This window comes from Oncorhynchus gorbuscha, linkage group LG20 (genome assembly GCF_021184085.1).
Source record: "Oncorhynchus gorbuscha isolate QuinsamMale2020 ecotype Even-year linkage group LG20, OgorEven_v1.0, whole genome shotgun sequence".
Taxonomy (NCBI): domain Eukaryota; kingdom Metazoa; phylum Chordata; class Actinopteri; order Salmoniformes; family Salmonidae; genus Oncorhynchus; species Oncorhynchus gorbuscha.
This window is the reverse complement of record NC_060192.1, coordinates 28,605,987-28,631,627: the sequence shown is the minus strand read 5'-3', so window position 1 is coordinate 28,631,627 and position 25,641 is coordinate 28,605,987. Positions and strand designations below refer to the sequence as shown.

General features: G+C 43.0%; 1 protein-coding gene across 1 annotated transcript; it reads right to left on the bottom strand.

Annotated features, from left to right (window-relative positions):
- Positions 1–487: 487 nt before the first annotated feature.
- Positions 488–24,983, bottom strand: LOC124007215 (GDNF family receptor alpha-4-like). Its single transcript, XM_046317614.1, has 8 exons — positions 24,443–24,983; positions 14,950–15,213; positions 14,755–14,847; positions 14,180–14,531; positions 11,404–11,513; positions 10,963–11,097; positions 7,468–7,625; positions 488–2,705 (listed from the first exon to the last, which is right to left on the bottom strand). Exons 1-8 carry the CDS (start codon positions 24,492–24,494, stop codon positions 2,508–2,510), a joined length of 1,362 nt encoding a protein of 453 aa, XP_046173570.1. The 5' UTR covers positions 24,495–24,983; the 3' UTR covers positions 488–2,507.
- Positions 24,984–25,641: the final 658 nt, after the last annotated feature.

Genomic DNA, 25,641 nt, shown 5'->3' with positions numbered 1-25,641 from the left:
AGGAGGAACGAGCACACCCCCATTCTCATTGACGGGGCTGTAGTGAAGCAGGTTGAGAGCTTCAAGTTCCTTGGTGTCCACATCACTAACAAACTATGATGGTCCACGCACACCAAGACAGTCGTGAAGAGGGCACTACAAAACCTAATCCCCCTCAGGAGACTGAAAAGATTTGGCATGGGTCCTCAGATCCTCAAAAGGTTCTACAGCTGCACCATCGAGAGCATCCTGACTGGTTGCATCACTGCCTGGTATGGCAACTGCTTGGCCTCTGTCTGCAAGGCACCAAAGAGGGTAGGGCTTACGGCCCAGTACATCACTGTGGCCAAGCTTCCTGCCATCCAGGACCTCTACATGTATACCAGGCAGTGTCAGAGAAAGGCCCTAAAAATGGTCAAAAATTCCAGCCGCCCTAGTCATAGACGGTTCTCTCTGCTACCACACGGCAAGCAGTACCGGAGTGTCAAGTCTAGGTCCAAAAGGCTTCTCAACAGCTTCTACCCCCAATCCATAAGACTCCTGAACAGCTAATGAAATGGCTACCCAGACCCCTCTTTTACGCTGCTGCTACTCTCTGTTTATTATCTATACATAGTCACTTTAACACTTTAACTTATTTGTTACTTGTATTTCTTATTTTTTACTCATCTCATTTTTACTTAACACCTATTTTTATTAAAACTGCATTGCTGGTTATGGGCTTGTAAGTAAGCATTTCACTGTAAGGTTATATTCGGCACATGTGACAAATACAATTTGATTTGATGGCATGACATTGGGAATTTAGCCAGGAGACCAGGGTCACACCCCTCCTCTTACAATAAGTGCCATGGGATCTTTATTGACCACAGAGAGTCAGGACGTTTTAAAGTCCCATCCAAAAGACAGCACCATATGCAGGGCAGTGTCCCCTTCACAGCCATGGGGTCTCCTTAGAGGGAAGAGCACCCCCTACTGGTACTTCAACACCTCTTCCAGCAGTATCTTGTCTCCCATCCAGGACCAACCGTGCTTAGCTTCAGAGGCATGCCAGCAGTGGGATGCAGGGTGGTATGCTGCTGGCAGAGACATCTGTAGCACTGATATGCCCAGTAAATATTTATCTCTTTTAAGCATCATGTATTATCTCTGAGAACATGAGTCTTATCTAACATCTCCCTCAAGAAGGGAAAGATGTCGATAAATAAACGTCACGTTCACAATTCCACAGTAAAGTAGGTCCCCCTTTACCAACAGTATTTTACCTACTTCCACTCAGGTGGGAGCTAATTCTCCATGTTCACAAGAAAATTAGTGATGCAAGAAAAAAAATAATTGACATCAGCAAAAGATTTATCAGGCAGAGAGAGAGAGAGAGAGAGAAAGGCTCAATGTGATGCTCAATGGTCAGAGTTGCCAGAGGCTCTATAGTACCCCATCTCCCCACTTTCTCCCTGATCAAACACAGTCAGGAAAAGCATGGCTAAGTGTGATATTGTCTCTCCAAAACTATAACAACACCTAGGGACAGAAAGCATTTGTGAACCTCAGACAGCAGTAAATTGGTTCCTCTCTCCCCTGAGCCCAAACCCAGACGGCCTCAGCACCTGCCCGCTGAGGTATCTGATTTCATGTTTTATTGCTTATTCCGCTTTCCTCGACCATTGTCATTACTAGAATTTTGTCTCATTGTGCCTGTGGTGGAATTTTCAGACCTCAACTAAGCGGAGAATAAGTGGTGTATGAACTAGAGATGGGAAACTATGGACCAGTGGCATCTAGTCTGAAGTGATGAAGAAGGAAGCAAACAAAGGGAGCAACATAGAGAAAACAACATCATCCCTCAATCTATCTTTTCTTTAGTTATTGGCTTATGGCAAAGACGACATAGACAAAGTGGCTTACCCAACAACCCTGCTATCCAAGGGAACATAGCATGATGAAATAAGGGAAGATAACAAAGGAGAGAGAAGATATGAAGATATATCAACATATATCAAAAGGAATTAACTATCATGGTTCCACCAATCATTGGTCATGTTTTCTTTGAGATAGGTGTTGTTACTGGCCTTGGGCGATGTGGGTTCCTCATGAAGAGGGAGAGTGGAGCTGGATGCCCAATCTTGAGGCAGGCACTGGACAGACAGCCACATCGATTCCTCCAGACAGACCTTATTAATTCATCCATTTATTTATTTATCTGCACAGCTTGTTCAACTCCATGTGTACTGATGTGAGAGAGAAGAGCTAAGAGATGGGCAGCTAGGACTACTAAAGACCATGAGCAGTCGGAGCAGGAGAGATAGAGATTGCAGAAAAATAATGATGGAAAGTAACAAATGAAAACAGAAAGCATGAAATGCATGTAAGACAGAGTGCCATAATAGAAAGGTGTGAATGTCCATTTCCTCATTGTGGTTGTTCTTCCCTCAGCCTTAAGTCTCCTCATCAGTCTCAGTGCCATGGTGGAGGTGACCCAGTGAATGTGATACTGTAGCTGATCGTAAGAGGGGTAGTAGGGGGGCTGGTTATACCGGACACCACCAGCCCAGCATAGCAGCAGGCAGCAGCAGCAGGGGCAGCATGGGTGCTGTCTGGCTTGCCGCTCCTCTACGGCCTCCTCGGGTCCCGGAGCCCACACTAGACTTCTCCTTCTCAGAATACAGTGGGATAACATTGAATTCCTGGCTTTCCTCCTCTACCTCCTCTTCGTCGTGGTCCTCCACCTGAAAGACAGAGGGGATGTAATATAATAAATCATTTGTTATTAAAGTAACTGCCCAGTGAAAATCTCACTTTTAATAGTTCATATTCTGTTCATTTATATCCAAATGATGCTCATCCTGTACTCGTATTTGTGGCCAAAGCATAAATTGGAGAAAAACCACATAAAAAAAAACAACTCAAACATGCATCTCAAACTTACCATTTAAAAAATGTTTGCTATTTCCTCATAGAACATGTCATCTCCCTGAGGAGGATGAGTTGGCCAATCAGCGCTCTAGAGGATGAGCTGGCCAATCACTAGTCTACTCGCGTTAATATTTTTAACGACCGGTATACGTCCGCAACATTCCAACACAGAAAAGCTGCTTTTTAATTCACGGAAATCTGGAAACACTGGGCAGTTAGTTTAAAATAAAGGTTGCAGCATAGGTCATAGTAATAAATCAGCTGTAAAAAAACAAACAATTTTATATGGGCTGTGATACGAGCTATGATGGGACCAGATTACTTTTCTAATCAGGTTATATGGTTTTTAATAAACTCCTGGAAAAACCCCTCGTCCAAGGGAGGACGAAAACATTAAAACCCTTTATACAGACAAAAAGACAACAATTGCGATCGGACAAAAACAAACAAAAAATGAACAGGGCTGAGCTGGCTGTATGCAGGGTTGCATCGTTAAGTCTTTGATGGGTAATTAAAAAGACACTCATACAGTATGTCATCACTATTGTGTTGATTGAATTAATCAATCTAATAATTATGACATACCCCTCATTGGTTGCACAAGCACTCATGACATCACCCTGAAGAAGGCACAGTGATGCCGAAACGTTGATGATTTACCCAATAAATTACTGGGAGTTTATATATATATGGAGTGTGCGACTCTCTTTGTTTTTTATAGCTTACGATTGATTCATTCCAGTCAATAACTTTGGATTAAAAAGGCCTGGGTCGCCTAGCCCCCCAAAGTGTGAATATAAACCACATTTGATCAAATTCACATTTTCTCAGAATACAAATAACTGGGCCTATTTTAGGCTATAAATACATACAGTTGAAGTCAGAAGTTTACATACACTTAGGTTGGAGTCATTAAAACTTGTTTTTCAACCACTCCACAAATTTCTTGTTAACAAACTATAGTTTTGGCAAGTCGGTTAGGACATCTACTTTGTGCATGACACAAGTCATTTTTCCAACAATTGTTTTACAAGTTTACATACACTAAGTTGACTGTGCCTTTAAACAGCTTGGATAATTCCAGAAATTCCATTTGTGTCAATTGGAGGTCTCCTAGAGATGAACGTACTTTAGTGTGAAAAGTGCAAATCAATCTCAGAACAACAGCAAAGGACCTTGTGAAGATGCTGGAGGAATCAGGTACAAAAGTAACTATACCCACAGTAAAACGAGTTCTATATCGACATAACCTGACCATAATGACCATTGTTATGTTTGGAGGAAAAAGGGGGAGGCTTGCAAGTCGAAGAACACCATCCCAACCGTGAAGCACGGGGGTGGCAGCATCATGTTGTGGGGGAGCTTTGTTGCAGAAGGGACTGCTGCACTTCACAAAATAGATGGCATCATGAGGGGAAAATTACGTGGATATATTGAAGCAACATCTCAAGACATCAGTCAGGAAGTTAAAGCTTTGTCGCAAATGGGTCTTCCAAATGGACAAAGACCCCAAGCATACTTCCAAAGTTGTGGCAAAATGGCTCAACTTCACTAGGGTAGGGGGTAGCATTTGAAATTTTGGATGAAAAGCATGCCCAAATTAAACTGCCTGCTACTCAGGCCCAGACGATAGGATATGCATATAAGTAGATTAGTAGATTTATTAGTAGAGTTGGATAGAAAACACTCTACAGTTTCCAAAACTGTTAAAATAATGTCTGTGAGTATAACAGAACTGATATGGCAGGCGAAAACCAGAGGACAATCCAACTAGGATGTAACAATCATCGTATAAAGGAGTGGACCAAAACGCAGCGTGGTAAGTGTTCATCATCAATGTAATACTCAAAACACTCAAACAAAATAACAAAGAAGGAAAACCGAAACAGTCCTGTCAGGTGCAGACACTAAACCCAAATGAAACAGGACAACTTATATATGATCCCCAATTAGAGACAACAATAGACAGCTGCCTCTGATTGGGAACCACACCAACATAGAAATAAAGAACCTAGAATGCCCAACCTAGTCATACCCTGGCCTAACCAAAATAGAGAATAAAAACCTCTCTATGGCCAGGGCGTGGCACCGAAAGTACTATTATTTTGAAAGGCTGTTTTTCCATTTTCCAATTTCCAGACATCAGCCATGCGCCTGATCGGGAATGTGCCTTTGTTGTTTATCTTTTTCTATTGACAAAGCTTTTGTCTAGTTGAAATATTATTTATTATTTATGACAAAAACAACCGGAGGATTGATTTGAAACATCGCTTGGCATGTTTCTACTAACTTTTATTGTACTTTTTAAAAACTTTTCGTCTGAGCATTCAGATTACTGGACAAAACGCACAAACAAAAAGGAGGTTTTTGGTCATAAAGAGGGACATTATCGAACATTTATTGTCGAACATGGAGACCAGGGAGTGCTACCAGATGAAGATCATCAAAGGTAAGTGATTAATTTTAATGCTATTTCTGACTTTTGTGAGCCCTCTCCTTGGCTGGAAAACGGCTGTATGGTTTTCTGTGACTAGGTGCTGACCTAACATAATCGCATGGTGTGCTTTCGCAGTAGAGCGTTTTTGATATCGGACACTGTGAGGTTAAGGACAACAAATTAAAGGTATTGGAGTGCCAATTACAAAGGCCTGACCTCAATCCTATAGAAGATTTGTGGGCAGAACCTAAAAAGCGTGTGCGAGCAAGGAGGCCTACCAACCTGACTCAGTTATTCCTCTGTCGGGAGGAATGGGCCAAAATTCACCCAACATATTGTGGGAAGCTTGTGGAAGGCTACCCGAAACGTTTGACCCAAGTTAAACAATTTAAAGACAATGCTAACAAATACTAATTGAGTGTATGCAAACTTCTGACCCACTGGGAAAGTCATGAAAGAAATAAAAGCTGAAATAAAACACTTTACTATTATTCTGACATTTCACATTCTTAAAATAAAGTGGTGATCCTAACTGACCTAAGACATGGATTTTTTACAAGGATTAAATGTCAGGAATTGTGAAAAACTGAGTTTGAACACCTTGAGGCTAAGGTGTGTGTAAACTTCGGACTTCAACTGTAGCTTAGGCTATAAAAACATCACATTGAGTTTCCCCTGGCCAGGCCCAGACAGGATCAGAGTGCCTTGGCTTCTCTCAGCTGCCTGCAGCTGTAGTTGTTATCAGTAGGCTACAGTTGATCAGACTGAATCACAGACTAATTGTGCAAGTTGGCAAATCATGAGGTATTTTATTTAATTTATATTTTTGGTGGCGGGTATGGGCTTCCATATAAAAGAGCTTGTCGTGGTGAATTCACGTATACCCATGTTTTCAGTCAGTTAAGAACAAATTATTTTTTACAATGACGGCCTACCCCGGCCAAACCGTAACCCGGATGTCGCTGGGCCAATTGTGCGCCGCCCTATGGGACTCCCAATCACGGCCGGTTGTGATACTGCCTGGAATCAAACCAGGGTCTGTAGTGACACCTTTAGCAATGAGATGCAGTGCCTTAGACCACTGCACCACTCGAGAGCCCCATATTAATCTAAATGAAGCCTGGTTTGTTGTAAGGTAGGCCTACTGTACTTTTCTATTTATGTGATCAATCATAATCAATCAATCATTCATTTTTGATAGGCTAACCGTACTTGATGAAGGCTGTCATAGTAACTCTGTGCTTTTGTCTTGAAGTTAAAATGTAAAGAGCGTAGCCTACAGACAACAAAAATAAACCCTTTAATTGTCTGCACATACATGCTTTGAATTGGTGCATTATTGAAGAGTAATATGGTTTGGTTGCAATTATTCAAGAGTGTAATATGTTTTACAAGATAAGTTTCTGTCATTAATGAATAGTTTGTGCTTACTGGCTAGTGGCTACTGTGATATTTACAGTCAATTTGAGCTGCATACCAAGAATGTTGTGTAAGGTAAGGCAAGGATGTAATGTGAATTGAAAAGTAGAATTCTCTTTTGCCATCCCGCTCCTCAGATGCTCCTTCATATCCTGTTGTGGGAATAGAGACTTAGAGGTTAGCAGTTGAGAAGAGAGGGAGGGATTGGAACTGTGTAAAGGAGAGGAGAAAGGGAGTGAGGAGGATTAGGATGGCAAGAGAAAGGAAGATAGGAGACAGATGGGTGTGAATAAATGAATATCAACAACTCAAGAGGATTGATGCTCCCTCCTGCAAACACCTCTGCCTAATCCTCACACTGTGAGAGAGGGAGTGAGAGGAAGCTAGGGACAGAGAGATAGTGAGAAAAAAGGTAAGGAGGAAATCCTGGGTCTCTGTTCAATGCGTCAGTAATGTGTTGACTGTGAACCTTGTGTTGAGACAGATGTGTTGGGAGTGTATCTCAGGTCAGGTCTGTAAGTGAGCTTTGACACTCAAGCAGCTCCGTTTGGCGCTCATGTCACACCATGGGTCATCATGTAGTTCACAGAGCATCCCTGACCCAGTGAGAAGAAACTTTAGAAAAACCCACGGAACAAGCTTTTTGTCCACCATTGTTTTTAAGTTAGTGTACAGCCTTTATGCAGACTGGGTTTGGTAAGGCAATGAAGAGTACTTACACTGTTGCGTTCTGATAAAATGTTGACGTTGACATTGGTCTTGTCCTTGTCCTGAAAGATGTGTGGAGAGGGAGTGGCTGATGCGTGGTGACGAGGGGGCAGGGTGGTGCTCTCCACAGGGCGAGGGGAAGCGCCACCTAAATAACTGATAGCATTACCTGAGAATACAACAGACATCATCATTATCATCATCCATCACCATATCACCATCACCATATCATAATCATCATCACCATATCACCATCATCATCACAATCACCATATCACCATCATCATCACCATATCATCATCACCATCACCATATCACCATCATCATATCACCATCACCATATCATCACCATCACCATATCATCACCATCATCTCCATATCATCATCATCATCACCATATCATCATCACCATCATCATCACCATCACCATATCATCATCATCATCATATCATCATCATCATCATCATATCATCATCACCATATCATCATCACCATCACCATATCATCATCATATCATCATCACCATATCATCATCACCATATCACCATCACCATATCATCATCACCATATCATCATCACCATCACCATCACCATATCATCATCACCATATCATCATCACCACCAGGCCACCCTGGGGCAGCAGGGTAGCCTAGTGGTTAGAGCTTTGTACTAGTAAATGGAAGGTTCAAGTTCAAATCCCCGAGCTGACAAGATACAAATTGTTCTGCCCCATGAACAGGCAGTTAACCTACTGTTCCTAGGCCGTCATTGAAAATAAGAATTTGTTTTTAACTGACTTGCCTAGTTAAATAAAGGTTAAAAAAAGAAAGAAAAATTGTCATCATCCATCATCATCACAATCCATTAGCAGCATCATCACCTCTATTTTACCCACTGCTGATGATGTAAATGTCCTCAGGATTATTCATAGTAGTCATGAATTCATTAATCAACTGGGCATTGAACCCTTAAAGGTGGGGGGGGGGTTAATGGGTGTGTTCACTCGTGGGTGTGGCAAGCATTTGTACATTCACTCTGCCTAAACAGCACACAGTTAGTCATTCACCCTTCTAGATAACTTGAAACAGTCTAAACAGGTATTGCGTCTTGAAGTCGCCTAGGATAGCTAGTGATAGCCAACTTCCTTCGCCAATTAGCTTCAGCTGGCTGGTGTGTGATCGTGGCAAAGTTGGTTTAACATTGGATAGTCTATCTCTGGGGCTAGTCAGACACCGTCAATGTAAATGAGACAATGTTTTCATATTGCACATCTTTTGGCTGTCTCATTAAATCCTTTAAATATTTGTATATGAATTTCTAGAATATACAGTTGGTTTGAGGTTTTCATAGACATTTGGAGCTATTGACATTTGAAAGTATTGTCCCATGTACATTGTGTAATTTAGTTATGGTCCCTAACGAGCCCCATAAGGATATCTTATGTCAAACCAAATTGACCATGGGCATTATGATCCAGTCGTGTACAGCTGTACTCTGAATTGATTATTATTTGGATGCTGCCATCTGTGGGCAGGTTTGAAATAAACCCAACCAAAGGAAAACTGTCACGGTACGCTTCAATCTGTTACGGTACCCTTCATTCTGTTACGGTACCCATCATTCTGTTACAGTACCCTTCATTCTGTTACGGTACCCATCATTCTGTTACGGTACCCATCATTCTGTTACGGTACCCATCATTCTGTTACGGTACCCTTCATTCTGTTACGGTACCCTTCATTCTGTTACGGTACCCTTCATTCTGTTACGGTACCCTTCATTCTGTTACGGTGGTACCCTTCATTCTGTTACGGTGGTACCCTTCATTCTGTTACGGTACCCTTCATTCTGTTACGGTACCCTTCATTCTGTTACGGTGGTACCCTTCATTCTGTTACGGTGGTACCCTTCATTCTGTTACGGTACACTTCATTCTGTTACGGTACCCTTCATTCTGTTACGGTACCTTTCATTCTGTTACGGTACCCTTCATTCTGTTACGGTACCCTTCATTCTGTTACGGTACCCTTCATTCTGTTACGGTACCCTTCATTCTGTTACGGTACCCTTCATTCTGTTACGGTACCCTTCATTCTGTTACGGTACCCTTCATTCTGTTACGGTACCCTTCATTCTGTTACGGTGGTACCCTTCATTCTGTTACGGTGGTACCCTTCATTCTGTTACGGTACACTTCATTCTGTTACGGTACCCTTCATTCTGTTACGGTACCCTTCATTCTGTTACGGTGGTACCCTTCATTCTGTTACGGTGGTACCCTTCATTCTGTTACGGTGGTACCCTTCATTCTGTTACGGTGGTACCCTTCATTCTGTTACGGTGGTACCCTTCATTCTGTTACGGTACCCTTCATTCTGTTACGGTACCTTTCATTCTGTTACGGTACCCTTCATTCTGTTACGGTACCGTTCATTCTGTTACAGTACCCTTCATTCTGTTACGGTACCCTTCATTCTGTTACGGTACCCTTCATTCTGTTACGGTACCCTTCATTCTGTTACGGTACCCTTCATTCTGTTACGGTACCCTTCATTCTGTTACGGTACCCTTCATTCTGTTACGGTGGTACCCTTCATTCTGTTACGGTGGTACCCTTCATTCTGTTACGGTACACTTCATTCTGTTACGGTACCCTTCATTCTGTTACGGTACCTTTCATTCTGTTACGGTACCCTTCATTCTGTTACAGTACCCTTCATTCTGTTACAGTACCCTTCATTCTGTTACGGTACCCTTCATTCTGTTACGGTACCCTTCATTCAGCTACGGTACCCTTCATTCTGCTACGGTACCCTTCATTCTGTTACGGTACCCTTCATTCTGTTACGGTACCCTTCATTCTGTTACAGTACCCTTCATTCAGCTACGGTACCCTTCATTCTGTTACGGTACCCTTCATTCAGCTACGGTACCCTTCATTCTGTTACGGTACCCTTCATTCTGCTACGGTACCCTTCATTCTGCTACGGTACCCTTCATTCTGAGGACGTACCATTCCTTTCTATCATCTTATACATCTCAGTTTTGGACGAGACTGACTTTATGACCAAATTGAACCCAATTACTACTTGTAGTACATTTTGACACTAGAAAAAATACTTCTGGCTCATATCGATGCCACAGGCCGTTTTTCAATACGAGAACTTGTTTTTTAGGGGCAGTCGCTCTTTAATAAAGCTTGGAAATAATTACGTTATTTCGTTATTTACCTCAGTTGCATGCTCAATGTGTAAAATCATATGTGAATAAAACGTTTTCATTTAACAACGGTGTTCATCAACATTTGTAATTAAGCGCTGTGCTACAGTATACCATACAGAAAAAGTAAGCAGCTCTCTAGGGCTACTGGGCTACAGACCACCTGCTAATGTATTTGTGTAATCTGCTGATTTCAAGTAGGCTCACAGGACCAGTGCTCTTGCTGCAGCAGCAGCAGCCTGTAGGGGGTGTCATTGTGGGTGGGTGAGGAAGGGAGTATGACTCACGCAGACAGACGTTTCTGTGGAACATGTTCATGATGCGCAGACAGTCCTGCCATTGGTTCCCACTTCCCTCACAGGTGCACCACTGGGACACGTCCATACTGAGATTGTTGGCATAGTTGGGGGTCATGATGGTGCCTGGTTGACAAAGACACACACAGGAGCAGGTTGGGTTCACAGAGATGTGTCAGCAGACCTGACTTCCATACAAACTTGGAGCGTACGATGAAAAGCCAAACAAGCCAATTGGCAATGAAATGAGTGCCTACCTACACCTTAAGGTTAGCGAAAGCTAACAACAATGACCTGATTAAAAGGCCCTTGAAGCCAACTCAGCACTTCTTCTCTAACATTGTTCCTTCCTTGTGTTGTTAATCCCTCTTACATCCTCTCCCTCCATCTCCTTTCTGCCTCCCTCTCAATCCCTTTCTCTCTCCAGCTCACCTATGAGCCCGGCGTAGGCCTTAAGGCAGACGGCTCCACTTTCTCTCATGCAGCCAGAGGGAGAATGTGACGAGGGCTGGCAGTTGTGCTGGAAATCAGCCAGACGAGATCTGATAGACACACACACACCAACACACACATTCACACAAACACACACCCATACACAAACACACAAAAAGAGAAAAACATATGTACACAGGTGCCAATACTGGGTTGGCAACTTGGCAGTAATTTTCTGAGGGCGTCTTTACAATTATGTTTTTTGGATGCAGTACCTAGCGAAAGGCAGAATCTGAAGCACAGGAAAACATAGAGGAGGAGAACGTTCAAGCTTGGAATCATGTGAGCACCCGCAATGTTTCTTAATACACATTTTTCAAAACATTGACCTGAAACATGAGACTCGAGGTGCTGCAATATTATTCTGAATAATTGATTTTTCATGTATGTATGTATGTATGTATGTATATATATATTCAGTGGGGAGAACAAGTATTTGATACATTGCCGATTTTGTAGGTTTTCCGACTTACAAAGCATGTAGAGGTCTGTAATTTTTATCATAGGTACACTTCAACTGTGAGAGACAGAATCTAAAACAAAAATCCAGAAAATCACATTGTATGATTTTTAAGTCATTAAGTTGCATTTTATTGCATGACGTAAGTATTTGATCACCTACCAACCAGTAAGAATTCCGGCTCTCACAGACCTGTTAGTTTTTCTTTAAGAAGCCCTCCTGTTCTCCACTCATTACCTGTATTAACTGTACCTGTTTGAAATCGTTACCTGTATAAAATACACCTGTCCACACACTCAATCAAACAGACTCCAACCTCTCCACAATGGCCAAGACTAGAGAGCTGTGTAAGGTCATCAGGGATAAAATTGTAGACCTGCACAAGGCTGGGATGGGCTACAGGACAATAGGCAAGCAGCTTGGTGAGAAGGCAACAACTGTTGGCGCAATTATTCGAAAATGGAAGAAGTTCAAGATGACGGTCAATCACCCTCGGTCTGGGGCTCCATGCAAGATCTCACCTCGTGGGGCATCAATGATCATGAGGAAGGTGAGAGATCAGCCCAGAACTACACGGCAGGACCTGGTCAATGACCTGAAGAGAGCTGGGACCACAGTCTCAAAAAAAAACATTACTATCACACTACGCCGTCATGGATTAAAATCCTGCAGCGCACGCAATGTCCCCCTGCTCAAGCCAGCGCATGTCCAGGCCCATCTGAAGTTTTCCAATGACCATCTGGATGATCCAGAGGGGGAATGGGAGAAGGTCATGTGGTCTGATGAGACAAAAAGAGCTTTTTGGTCTAAACTCCACTCGCCGTTTTTGGACAAGAAGAAGAAGGACGAGTACAACCCCAAGGACACCATCCCAACCGTGAAGCATGGAGGTGGAAACATCATTCTTTGGGGATGCTTTTCTGCAAAGGGGACAGGACGACTGCACCGTATTGAGAGGAGGATGGATGGGGCCATGTATCGCAAGATCTTGGCCAACAACCTCCTTCCCTCAGTAAGAGCATTGAAGATGGGTCGTGGCTGGGTCTTCCAGCATGACAACGACCTGAAACACACAGCCAGGGCAACTAAGGAGTGGCTCCGTAAGAAGCATCTCAAGGTCCTGGAGTGGCCTAGCTAATCTCCAGACCTGAACCCAATAGAAAATCTTTGAAGGGAGCTGAAAATCCGTATTGCCCAGTGACAGCCCCGAAACCTGAAGGATCTGGAGAAGGTCTATATGGAGGAGTGGGCCAAAATCCCTGCTGCAGTGTGTGCAAACCTGGTCAAGAACTACAGGAAACGTATGATCTCTGTAATTGCAAACAAAGGTTTCTGTACCAAATATTAAGTTCTGCTTTTCTGATGTATCAAATACTTGTGTCATGCAATAAAATGCAAATTAATTACTTAAAAATCATACAATGTGATTTTCTGGATTTTTGTTTTAGATTCCGTCTCTCACAGTTGAAATGTACCTATGATACAAATTGCAGACGTGCTTTGTAAGTAGGAAAACCTGCAAAATCAGCAGTGTTTCAAATACTTGTTCTCCCCACTGTACTATATATGTATCATATTTTCTGAATATAGACTTGCTTTTAATTATTTGTTACTTTTATTTCTTATTTTGTAGGTATTTTTCTTAACTTAATTGTTGGTTAAGGGCTTGTAAGTAAGCATTTGACTGTAAGGGCTACACCTGTTGTATTCGGAGCATGAGACAAATTTAATTTGATTTGACTTGATAAGCACACTTGGACTTAAGAGTCTGCTAGTCAAACCCAGTTGTGTATTCATAATTCCCATCAAGGTCACATTAACACCTCTCACCTGCTCCACAGGCATACTCAACCATACAAAACACCACTGAGTAGCCAGTGGAATAAAAACACTGCAGCCTGAGTCATCGCAGAGCCTTATCGACGTATCATTGGTGATTATTATTCTGGATGTTATCAATGATGAAGATTAGTGAACAACCTCTTCCCTGTAGGGAACTCAAACCTTGGAACTGTTTGTACTGTAACTATTTGTCTGAACCTCTTGCGCTGAGAGGACTGCAAACATTCAAATGGTTGATGAAATAGATACATCCAGTCCTCTCCGCCTCTGTCTAACCTCACACTCTATAACCTATTCGCATTGTGATTATAACTGTTAATGTGCCTCGATTAAGGACTTAATGTGGAGTGGAAAAGTTTAGCCTGATGTCACACACCTCCCAGAAACCATGTTTCCCCAACCAGCTCAGCTCACCTACACAGCTCATCCCTGGCACAGTAGCCCTGCAGGCTGAGGCAGTTGGGTTTGCTGTCTCTCTCCTCATAGGAACACGACGGTACGATGGTCTTCCGCCGGCGCTCCCCACAGAGGGCATCAGAGCAGGGACAGAATAGCAGGGCGAAGCTGTACTCCTCTGGTACCCGCTCCAGGAAGCGCCGCAGTGCCCGGTGGCACTTCTGTCTGTTACAGCTGCCGTCGGAGCCCGGAGCCCGCTTGGTGCAGGCTACAACATACTCCGACCTCAGAGAACCACACTTCTCATACAGACCACAGTCCTGGGCTGCTTTCAGACACTGGTTCTGCCCATCCAGAGGAAAAGAGGAGGCTGGGTGGAGGGAGGAGTGGTAGGGTGAGGAGAGGAAGAAAACAGAGAGGAGAATGGAGGAAGGTGGGGGTTTGGAAAAAGGGGGCAATGAATAAGAGAGAAAGGAAGACAAAATCATGAAATGCATGATTCTGGACATCCCAGACTGTCCTAGTCATTCTTCAGAGAGGAGGCAGATGTTCCAATAAGAGCGAGCTGTGTCGTGACGGGTGTGAAGCAGTACCTGCCATGATGGAGGCCATGCGTGACATCTCTATGTGCCTCACAAACTCCACCTCCAGATCTTCATACGGAGACACCTCGTACTCATTATACACTGCAGCAACAACACAAAGACATTCAAGAGAAAAACATCTCACATACACAGAGATACAATGAAACACATAAAAATACAAAAAACACACACAGTGAAACTCACCAGCGAATCTGACGGTCCAGTAGACCCTGAGGCACAGCTCCTCCCGGCGGGAGCCACGCTGGCACTTGCAGGCCTGGAGGGGGCGGTACTGCTGCAGGGCGCTCTGGGCCTCCAGACACTCACCCCGGGCGTCTGGGCCCAGGGGCGACACGGCCTCCTCAGCAGCACAGTACTCCAGCACCCTGTACACTGCCGTACAGTCCTGATCCTGTACACAGCCTCGCTCAGCCTCCTGACAGTCTATGGAGCCTGACAGCACGCTGCCTGGAAGAGGTGGAGGATGGGGAACATGATTATAGTTGGTCACCGGTGGTCCTGACCAGTTATAGATGGAGTCGAGTGACAGTGTACAAAACACTTTAGAGTATTGATTATGTTCTGTGAAGAACTGACAGCCCCATCAGTTGTCAGGATAAAGGTCAGGCAGAGTCACAGACTGAAGAGGTTAAGTAAAAGAGTGGATAGCAACGTTGTTTAATTCACAACTGTTCAGTTAAGGGGAACTTCAATTCAGCTCATTCATGGTAGTATTGAAAAATGTTACTTACTTACTTGGCAAATACAGCTTTTTCCCAGATTGTTTTAAAGGTCCGACTAGAAATGGGATCCGGATTTGCAGCTATATCCTCATTCAACATGTTATTCAGACTCTTTCTCTCTCTTGCTCACACCCACACATACCTGCAAACAAACGAACCATGTATATAGCTATGGGCCCACACACACACGCTCCTACACACACACACCCACACACACACACACTAAGGGGCATTCTGATTAAATGGTCACACGCTTCAATTAAGCCCATGCTGGCTGGGAGTGCACAGTACAGCTGAAATCAGATTCCAGTGGCGTGTGGTTACAATCACAGACGCCCCATGAGGTCCACATCTCAATCGGGCAGGAGACACATCAAAACCAGAGGGATACGGTCCGTCATTGCAGGCAGGGGACCCTTGCAGACGAGACTGGCAAGGCAAGCGCTTAAACTCTGGATCTCCCACCAAGATACAGGACCACGAGCCATGTAACATTATATGGTAATGAGATCCAGAATGTAAGTGTAACGGATCATATTAAGGACACCAAGCACTTAAATACATTAATATTAAACTAACTGCAAAATGTGCATTTTTCTGAACATCTAAAATGCCATATACATCCTAATGAAGCACACTCAATGGAATACATCACATGCATTCTGAGCTCAGTTGATAGGTTGGGGAATATGGAGTCCTGTGGGGCAGCCAGCATGTTCATACAGATGAGAGCGCTGCCCTTTTCAAAGTCTTCTGGTTACAGAGAGAAGTTATTGAATAAATTGAAACGTGAAGGACATTAATTCCCATAGAGTTTAACTCGTCAATTTGGAGAAGACATTGTTATTGTTGCCTTTTAGCTACTGCCATGTTCATGTCCCCGTGAAAAATGTGGTGGATGAGGAGTATTAGGAGATGTGGCACACACACACACACACACACACACACACACACACACACACACACACACACACACACACACACACACACACACACACACACACACACACACACACACACACACACACACACACACACACACCTCATAATAAAGTAGAATCACAGAAAAGCAGGCATGGCCCCCGGCTTAGGTTGTGCAATTAAACAGCCTGCCAGTAATCTCCATTATGGACAGTGGTTTGTTCATTACTCTCCACTCCAGCATGTACGCTCCCTAAGGCTGACCAGGCCCAAGATAGGCACCTCTGATGGTGCCTATCTTAATACACAAACACATCATTACAACCCATATCAGGTACAGACCAGCTCGGGTAAATCTTGTCAGCCAGAGAAGTGATAATTATGATAATGACTTGAGCGTTCTTTATTGACACAATGATGAACAGTCGCCACGCTACATTGGGCAGTTTCACTGACGACAAAATGGGTGGAGGGAGGGAGGGGTGTGATGGGGGAAAGGTAAGGCGTAAGAGGAAAGGACTGAACATCTTAAGAGTGAGGAGGAGAGATGAATACCTGTGATATGTAAGGCTTAATGCGCTCTATTGATTTCTCAGTGGGGCGAGTTACAGAATTTGTGAGGCAAAGCTGATGGCTTTCTAGCTCAGTGACCCGCTTGAGGTTAATGTCATAAGAGCAGCCACAAACCACATATCAACACATACACTGTTCCACATCATTTGAAGTTCACACACATTTATTTATTCATCCATTCTTACCCATACACAGTAAGTTAAACACAAAAAAAACTACACTGACTAGTCACAGAGGGATCCTACTCCTCCTCTGTTCCTCTGGTGATGTAGAGGTTAATCCAGGTCCTGCAGTGTCTACCTCCACTCCCATCCCCCAGGTTCTCTCATTTGTTGACTTCTGCAACCGTAAAAGCCTTGGTTTCATGCATATTAACATTAGAAGCCTCCTCCCTAAGTTTGTTCTATTCACTGCCCTAGCACACTCCACCAATCCGGATGTCCTAGCAGTGTCTGAATCCTGGCTTAGGAAGACCACCAAAAACCTTGACATTTCCATTCCTAACTATAACATTTTCCGACTAGATAGAACTGCCAAAGGGGGCGGTGTTGCAATTTACTGCAAAGATAACCTGCAGAGTTCTGTCTTACTTTCCAGGTCTGTACCCAAACAATTTGAGCTTCTACTTCTAAAAATTAACCTTTCCAGAACAAGTCTCTCACCGTTGCCGCTTGCTATAGACCACCCTCTGCTCCCAGCTGTGCCCTCGACACCATACGTGATTTGATTGCCCCCCATCTATCTTCTGAGCTTGTGCTGCTAGGTGACCTAAACTGGGACATGCTTAACACCCCAGCCATCCTGCAATCTAAGCTTGATGCCCTCAATCTCACACAATTTATCAATGAACCTACCAGATATTACCACAAATCCGTAAACACTGGCACCCTCATAGATATCATCCTAACTAACTCACCCTCCAAATACACCTCTCAGCGATCACTGCCTCATTGCCTGCATCCGTAATGGGTCTGCGAGCAAACGACCACCCCTCATCAATGTCAAACGCTCCCTAAAAAACTTCTGCGAGCAGGCCTTTCTAAGCGACCTGGCCGGGGTATTCTGGAATGACATTGACCTCATCCCGACAGTAGAGGATGCCTGGTTATTCTTTAAAAGTGCCTTCCTCACCATCTTAAATAGGCATGCTTTACTCCCTTATTTGACCTAATTTGCACTCCCTGTATATATACTTTGTTTTTCTTTTTTTCTACTGTATTATTGACTGTATGTTTTGTTCATTCCCATGTGTAACTCTGTGTTGTTGTATGTGTCGAACTGCTATGCTTTATCTTGGCCAGGTCGCAGTTGCAAATGAGAACTTGTTCTCAACTAGCCTACCTGGTTAAATAAAGGTGAAATAAATTAAATAACAATTGAAAAGGGGAGTAGTTCTGCAACCCGTGGATTCCACCATCTAGCTTCTCTTGTCTACAACAATTCCTTAGGAGGCATTTTGGTAACCATTTTGGAAACATGGAGACACTGGAGGAGTTTCAGGATCTAATATGCTCAGTGCACATCAGCCTTGTTAATAATAATAACTGCTACAAACATACGGTGAAAGAGAAACAAAATGAAAGAAATTCGCCCAACTTTAGTGAACTCTGTAAAGTGGTGATGATGACAAACATGTTGGGAGGGTCCACTTCAGAGGTTCCCACTCCCGGGGTTGACATATCACAGGGCTACAAGGTCGGCCCAGTATGAGGTTTCAATAACAACTCTTTGTCGTGGGGAAAGACATAGATATACAATAATGAGCAGAACAAGCAGTCCTTCCTCCTATAGCAAGCCTTCAAATACCTAGGGTGAGTTGAGTTATTTTCTTTCAAAAATAAAAGCAAAGTAAAGTCATTAAACCTGTAGACATATACTCAAAGGTAGACCATTTGTTTTGTCATTTTGACCTGAACCATAAGGACGTTGAAAAATGATTGAATGAAAAAGAAAACTGCATCCTGAAATCACCGATCATTCATTTTATTTTACAGGCAAAGCCAAGATGGCCTATTTGCTTATTCATACCGACAAAGAAAGACGGGAAGGATGAAGATAAGAGGGACAGAGATAAGAGGAAGGGTAAAAAGATAATTACTCCTTTACTTTGTGTTCCTACCGGTCTTTAAAAAAGGGGGAGGAAATATGCATTGATTAGTCAGATGAAAAGAAACATGAAAATACATCTACTGGGATTTGTGGAAGTTGGTTTTGTGCTCTTGTAAGTGTTATACATACAAGACTTGTTGTTTTAATAAGACTGGCCAAGACATTACAGCAGCCCTTGATAGGGCAGGGAATGTAGGGTGCATCTTGTGGGGGGGGGGGGGTCATACATAGCCAAATACTGGCACACACTCACAAGAGCGCACAAATACTCACCTAGGCCTAATCTGTGAGAAGTGTGTGATGTGCACAAATACATACACGCAAAGATGGCAAAACATCTCTCAGAAAACACCTGACGCACAAACACATACAAATGCAAGACACACACACAAGGTACACACACACACACAGCCACTCTGGGCTACCCTCCCAACCATGGATAGAGCTCTGTGCCATCTGCTCCTGGAGTTCTAAATCAAGGTTATCAACAAAATACACACGCAAACGTTCCCTCTATCGACTGAATGCCTGACTGACTGTATGTCTTTTTCTCTCTACTGGTTAACTCATTTTCAAACATCTGAGTTTATTGGTTTACACATCATGTCAACATACTGCCAGCTGCCACCCAGTTTGTGACTCAGTGGTGTCCAAGAAGTCTTTGATGGCACTCTTTAAAGGTGACATCATTCTGTGTATCAATCTCCAGAGATTAGTGCATATTGTACATGGCTCCTGGTAGCGTGCAGTGAAGTAATCGTATCACAGTGTGTGTGTGTGTGTGTACGCGCCCCACCAAACCAAGATGTCCTGTCTGCGATAGACAAAGGGGTTTACGGATGGGATTTTGTGTCACTACGGCTGCGTTTAGACCGGCAGCCCAATTCAGATGTTTTTTTAAACAAATTGGTCTTTTGATCCATCAGATCAGCTCAGGAAAATATCTAATCTTTAAAGATCTGATGTGATTGGTCAAAAGACCAATTAGTGGAAAAAAACGATCAGAATTGGCCTGCCTGTATGAATGCAGTCAGATTACTGTTAAACAACGACAAATAGATACAAAGGAAGTCCTCATCGGATACGATGGACACACACTGCTGCTGCTTATGTTAGTCTACTTTTCTGTAACAGGTTTGACTTTAAGAGATAGACAAGACACACTTACAGTATGTTGTTGTGGTGTTATTCTGTGTACTGAGGTGGTAGTGTTGCTATGATGGTGTACTGAGGTCGTAGTGTTGTTGTGGTGTTATTCTGACGGTGTACTGAGGTGGTAGTGTTGCTGTGGTGTTATTCTGTGTACTGAGGTGGTAGTGTTGCTGTGGTGTTATTCTGACGGTGTACTGAGGTGGTAGTGTTGCTGTGGTGTTATTCTGACTGTGTACTGAGGTGGTAGTGTTGCTGTCGTATTATTCTGTGTACTGAGGTGGTAGTGTTGTTGTGGTGTTATTCTGACTGTGTACTGAGGTGGTAGTGTTGTTGTGGTGTTATTCTGACGGTGTACTGAGGTAGTAGTGTTGTTGTGGTGTTATTCTGACGATGTACTGAGGTGGTAGTGTTGTTGGGGTGTTATTCTGACAGTGTACTGAGGTGGTAGTGTTGTTGTGGTGTTATTCTGACTGTACTGAGGTGGTAGTGTTGCTGTGGTGTTATTCTGACTGTGTACTGAGGTGGTAGTGTTGCTGTGGTGTTATTCTGACTGTACTGAGGTGGTAGTGTTGCTGTAGTGTTATTCTGACTGTGTACTGAGGTGGTAGTGTTGTTGTGGTGTTATACTGACTGTGTACTGAGGTGGTATTGTTGTTGTGGTGTTATACTGACTGTACTGAGGTGGTAGTGTTGTTGTGGTGTTATTCTGACGGTGTACTGAGGTGGTAGTGTTGTTGTGGTGTTATTCTGACGGTGTACTGAGGTGGTAGTGTTGCTGTGGTGTTATTCTGACTGTACTGAGGTGGTAGTGTTGTTGTGGTGTTATACTGACTGTACTGAGGTGGTAGTGTTGTTGTGGTGTTATTCTGACGGTGTACTGAGGTAGTAGTGTTGCTGTGGTGTTATTCTGACTGTGTACTGAGGTGGTAGTGTTGTTGTGGTGTTATACTGACTGTGTACTGAGGTGGTAGTGTTGTTGTGGTGTTATACTGACTGTACTGAGGTGGTAGTGTTGTTGTGGTGTTATTCTGACGGTGTACTGAGGTAGTAGTGTTGTTGTGGTGTTATTCTGACAGTGTACTGAGGTGGTAGTGTTGTTGTGGTGTTATTCTGACTGTACTGAGGTGGTAATGTTGTTGTGGTGTTATTCTGACTGTACTGACTGTACTTTTATTTAACCTTTCATTTTGACAGGGAGTTGATGCTGAGACCAAGGTCTCTTTTCCAGATAAGCCATATACAGCACCACAATGCACATCAAAATACAATATACTCATTAAAACTACACATTCATATACACAATAAAATCAACATTATTATACACAACACAAGAAAAGCAAACATGATCATAAAAAACTGACACATATTTCAGTAAAAATATCCCCTAAGTGTATTGTCGATCATTCCAAACATAAGGTGCAAGGAAGATTCCTTTGGTGTCTGGAGAGGAAGGTGTGTCCAAAGTTAACCAACCCTGTGAACGCGTTTGGTAACTTGTCATTTCAAATCTTAACAGTGATGTTAGGGAAGTCGGAAGTTTGTGGAGCAGGACTTTGTAAACAAAGGTGGTAGTGTTGTGAGGTTATTCTTTATTTTAATTATTGTTCTTTTTACCCTTTTTCATGGTATCCAATTGGTAGTTACAATCTTGTCTCATCACAGCAACTCCCGTACGGACTCAGGAGAGGCGAAGGTTGAGAGCCGTGCGTCATCCGAAACACAACCCAACCAAGCCGCACTGCTTCTTGACACAATGCCCACTTAACTCGGAAGCCAGCCGCACCAATGTGTCAGAGGAAACACCGTGCACCTGGCGACCATGTCAGCGTGCACTGCACCCGGCCCGCCACAGGAGTTGCTAGTGCGCGATGGGACAAGGACATCCCTGCCGGCCAAAACCTCCCCTAACCCGGACGATGCTGGTCCAATTGTGCGCCGCCCCATGGACTCAAACCAGGATCTCTCGTGGCACAGCTTCACTGTGATGCAGAGCCTTAGACCACTGCTCCACTCCAGAGGCCCCACATTACAACTCGGTTAACCGTATTGGTGCGAACTTGCGTATGGTGTTTGCATTTTACACCAGTGACCCGGGTTTGCACCCCACTCCCGCTGTTTTCTATATTGGCGTCAGAAGTGGGATGGTGGCCATGGCCAATGGGAATGCACAGCCTGGGATGTATGTGGGGGCTGAGTTTAGTCGAATCACGGTGACGTGCCTTCCCGTTTGGAGGGATTCTAAGTTTGATTCAAGCATACTTCTAACTTTATTATATTGATCTCAGAGTAGGGTAGTGACTGATTTCCAGATCAAAGAATAATGACAATGACAACATGGTTTATTGTTCAAGACTAATTGTAATCATTCCAAGAGAAACATCCTGAACAAACACAGCAATTTGAATACTCTGAAATATGTGAATGTTGTAGGGATGTGATTTATGATGATTTATTGGGTCATTATAATGCATTCTTCACCGGGCTGTATTTATAGCCACAATCTAAACGATCAGTCTGGCAAGCGCCTGATAGCAGTGCTACCAAGTAAGTTTGTTTTGGGGTGGCAGGTAGTAGTGGTTAAGCGCATTGGGCCAGTAACCAAAAGGTTGCTGGTTCAAATCCACAAGGTGGAAGGCAAGGCAGTTAACCCCAACAACTGCACCCCTGCTCCCCCTCTCTGATTCAGAGGGGTTGAGTTAAATGCGGAAGACACATTTCGGTTGAATGCATTAGGTTGTGCAACTGACTAGGTATCCCCTTTCTCTTTAAGTCACAATACAATAAGAGCAGGCCTCATGGCAGAATGCAGTTAAATTGTTTTATAAACTGGGTGGTTCGAGCCCTGAATGCTGATTGGCTGAAAGTCGTGGTATATCAGACCATATACCATGGGTATGACAAAACATGTTGGTAACAAGGTTATAATATAGCAATAAGGCACCTCTGGGTTTGTGATATATGGCCAATATACCACGGCTAAGGGCAGTGTCCTAGCACTCCGCGTTGCTTCATACATAACATATTTGCCATATACCACATCCCCTCGGGCCTTATTGCTTAATTATATCAGCCTTCTGGCTCACACCTTTGTGAGAATTTGTCTTGGAAGAGCAAGCCAGTGGTTTTTCCAATAAATCACAATTAACTAAGGTAGGTGTATAATGTTGATATCTATCTGGTATCTATCTAGATCAGTAAAACAACGCCATGAAAACAAGACAGAAAAGCAGGGTAAAACAGTTCAAGGATGAGGCAGAACACTTGTTCCTGTGTGGTTGTTTAAGGATAAGGGCAGGATAAACCTTCAAAATGATGTCATCGAGCTATGGTCATAACTATATCTATAACCATAGATCAGCCATCTCGCTCTCTCGCATGCCTTGATTTAAGTGCTTCCGTTTCAGGTACAGTCTTGGTATGAAAGATGACGTTTTATAGGACCAGCAATTAAATACATAGCTCATGTCACCAATAGAAAGAGGGGACACATACATGAGTTTTCTAGACATGGAATATGCTAAATTAAAATGAGCACAATAGTGAATGCAATTTTGTATAGGCATCATGAACGTGAAACTAAGGACAACCCTTTATGCAATTCTTAAGTGACTTACAATTACCTTTAAAAAAACAAACATGTAACACTTATCCATATTGCTCCTAAAAAGAGTACAAATGATAAAGCTTATTGAGATATATATATATATATATATATATATATATGGGCTTAAATTAAATTGATATTGGTTTAGCTAAGACTACTGTAAATGATTCATATCGTCTTACTATAAAGGATGGTCAATACTCTAGCCAGGCCTGCATTGTTAAAAAGTCAAGTAAAACCATTGTAGCCTATTTAACTTTTGGTCTCATCCAATGAGTGCTTTCTGAACCATTGACCTGCTATATTTGGAAATAGAAGCACCGCAATTATGATCTCTGGAGATCCCTTAGAAAAAATAAGTGCCCTGACCGACTGTCCGTCGGTAGAACCCCTATATTCGAAAGTCACAGACAACCAGAAATTGTGTTAATTAATGACTTTTACAGCGTAACAGTTTAGGAGAGACTGGATTTTCTCAACGAGGTGCGCATTGAAGTGCAAAATGCGCTGGGTAATTTTTTATCAATTCAGAATACACAAGTACAAGATGGAGAAAAAAAACTATTTGTGGCTGAGTGTGTCGAATTTCGCTTACCATGACTGAGGACATTCAAAAGTATTCCAAGGACAATCATCATGCACGGCATCAGGTAAGATAGGTCGGGAGTTGGGGAATTCGTAGAGGTACTTGGTCCTCGCGCTCACTGACCCACCGCCTGCAACATCCAGCCACACCGCGTTTGTCCCAGGATCGACTGAAACAAGGTAGCCGATACTTGCAAATGTGTGACAATTCCTAAACCTGGACTCGCAGGAATGCAGTGATTGCAGTTGTCACGTGTTTTTTTAAGAGAGGGTGGCAGTACAATAAATTACATGTATATTTTGATTAGCCTGCAGTGGTCAAGAATACTCAAAAACCCGTTCAAGCGTTCCGTGGTCTTGTGTTAGAAAAATGTCCCTCCAAAGTTTCTAGAAGCTGTCAAGCGACACAGAGGCCAGTCCACTTGAATTCGTTTTGAATAATTATCAATTGCACTTGTGTCGCCTTGCGTCGTCGGTCCGTAGTTGCGGTTGCAAGAGTTGAAAATAGATTAGTCAGACTGCATGGCGCATCTCAAACATCAAGCAGTGTTGTGATTGGCCCCCAAGTATATGTAATACACAGACAGAAAAAGTGTGAATAGCCATACCCCGATGTGCAGCCTGGTCTCATAGACTAGACGTAATATAGTAAATGTAAATCCGGGACACTCAAATGTGTATGATATGTTACGTTTGGTATGGTTGCATGAGACAGATTGTCACTTAAGGCAAAAACTAAAGTAGGGTGGTTGGTCAAGGTGGGCGTATAACAGGAACATCTAGCAACCCAAAGGTTGGGAGTTTGAATCTCACCAGACAACTTTAGCATTTTATCAACTACTTTCTACATTGCAACTACTTAGCATGTTAGCTAACCCTTCCCCTAACCCCAACTATTTTGCCCAATGGTGAAAAGTACTTAAGTAAAAAAATACTTTAATAAAGTACTACTTCAGTCATTTTTTGGGGATATCTGTACTTTATTATTTATATTTTTTACAACTTTTACTTTACTACATTCCTAAAGAAAATAATGTACCGTTTACTCCTTACATTTTCCTTGACACCCAAAAGTACTAGTAACATTTTGAATGCTTAGCAGGATAGGAAAATTGTCTAATTCATGCACTTATCAAGAGAACATCCCTGGTCATCCCTATTGCCTCTGATCTGGCAGATTCACTAAACACAAATGCTTTGTTTGTAAAT

Bases quoted from the DNA above. Each gene is read 5' to 3' on its own strand.
- LOC124007215 (XM_046317614.1), bottom strand. From the start codon at position 24,494: ATGCCGTGCATGATGATTGTCCTTGGAATACTTTTGAATGTCCTCAGT. The intron at 15,214-24,442 runs GTAAGCGAAATT...CACCTCTTCCAG, and splicing joins TTTGAATGTCCTCAGTCATG to GCAGCGTGCTGTCAGGCTCC. The intron at 14,532-14,754 runs GTACTGCTTCAC...CCCTCCACCCAG, and splicing joins CATGGCCTCCATCATGGCAG to CCTCCTCTTTTCCTCTGGAT.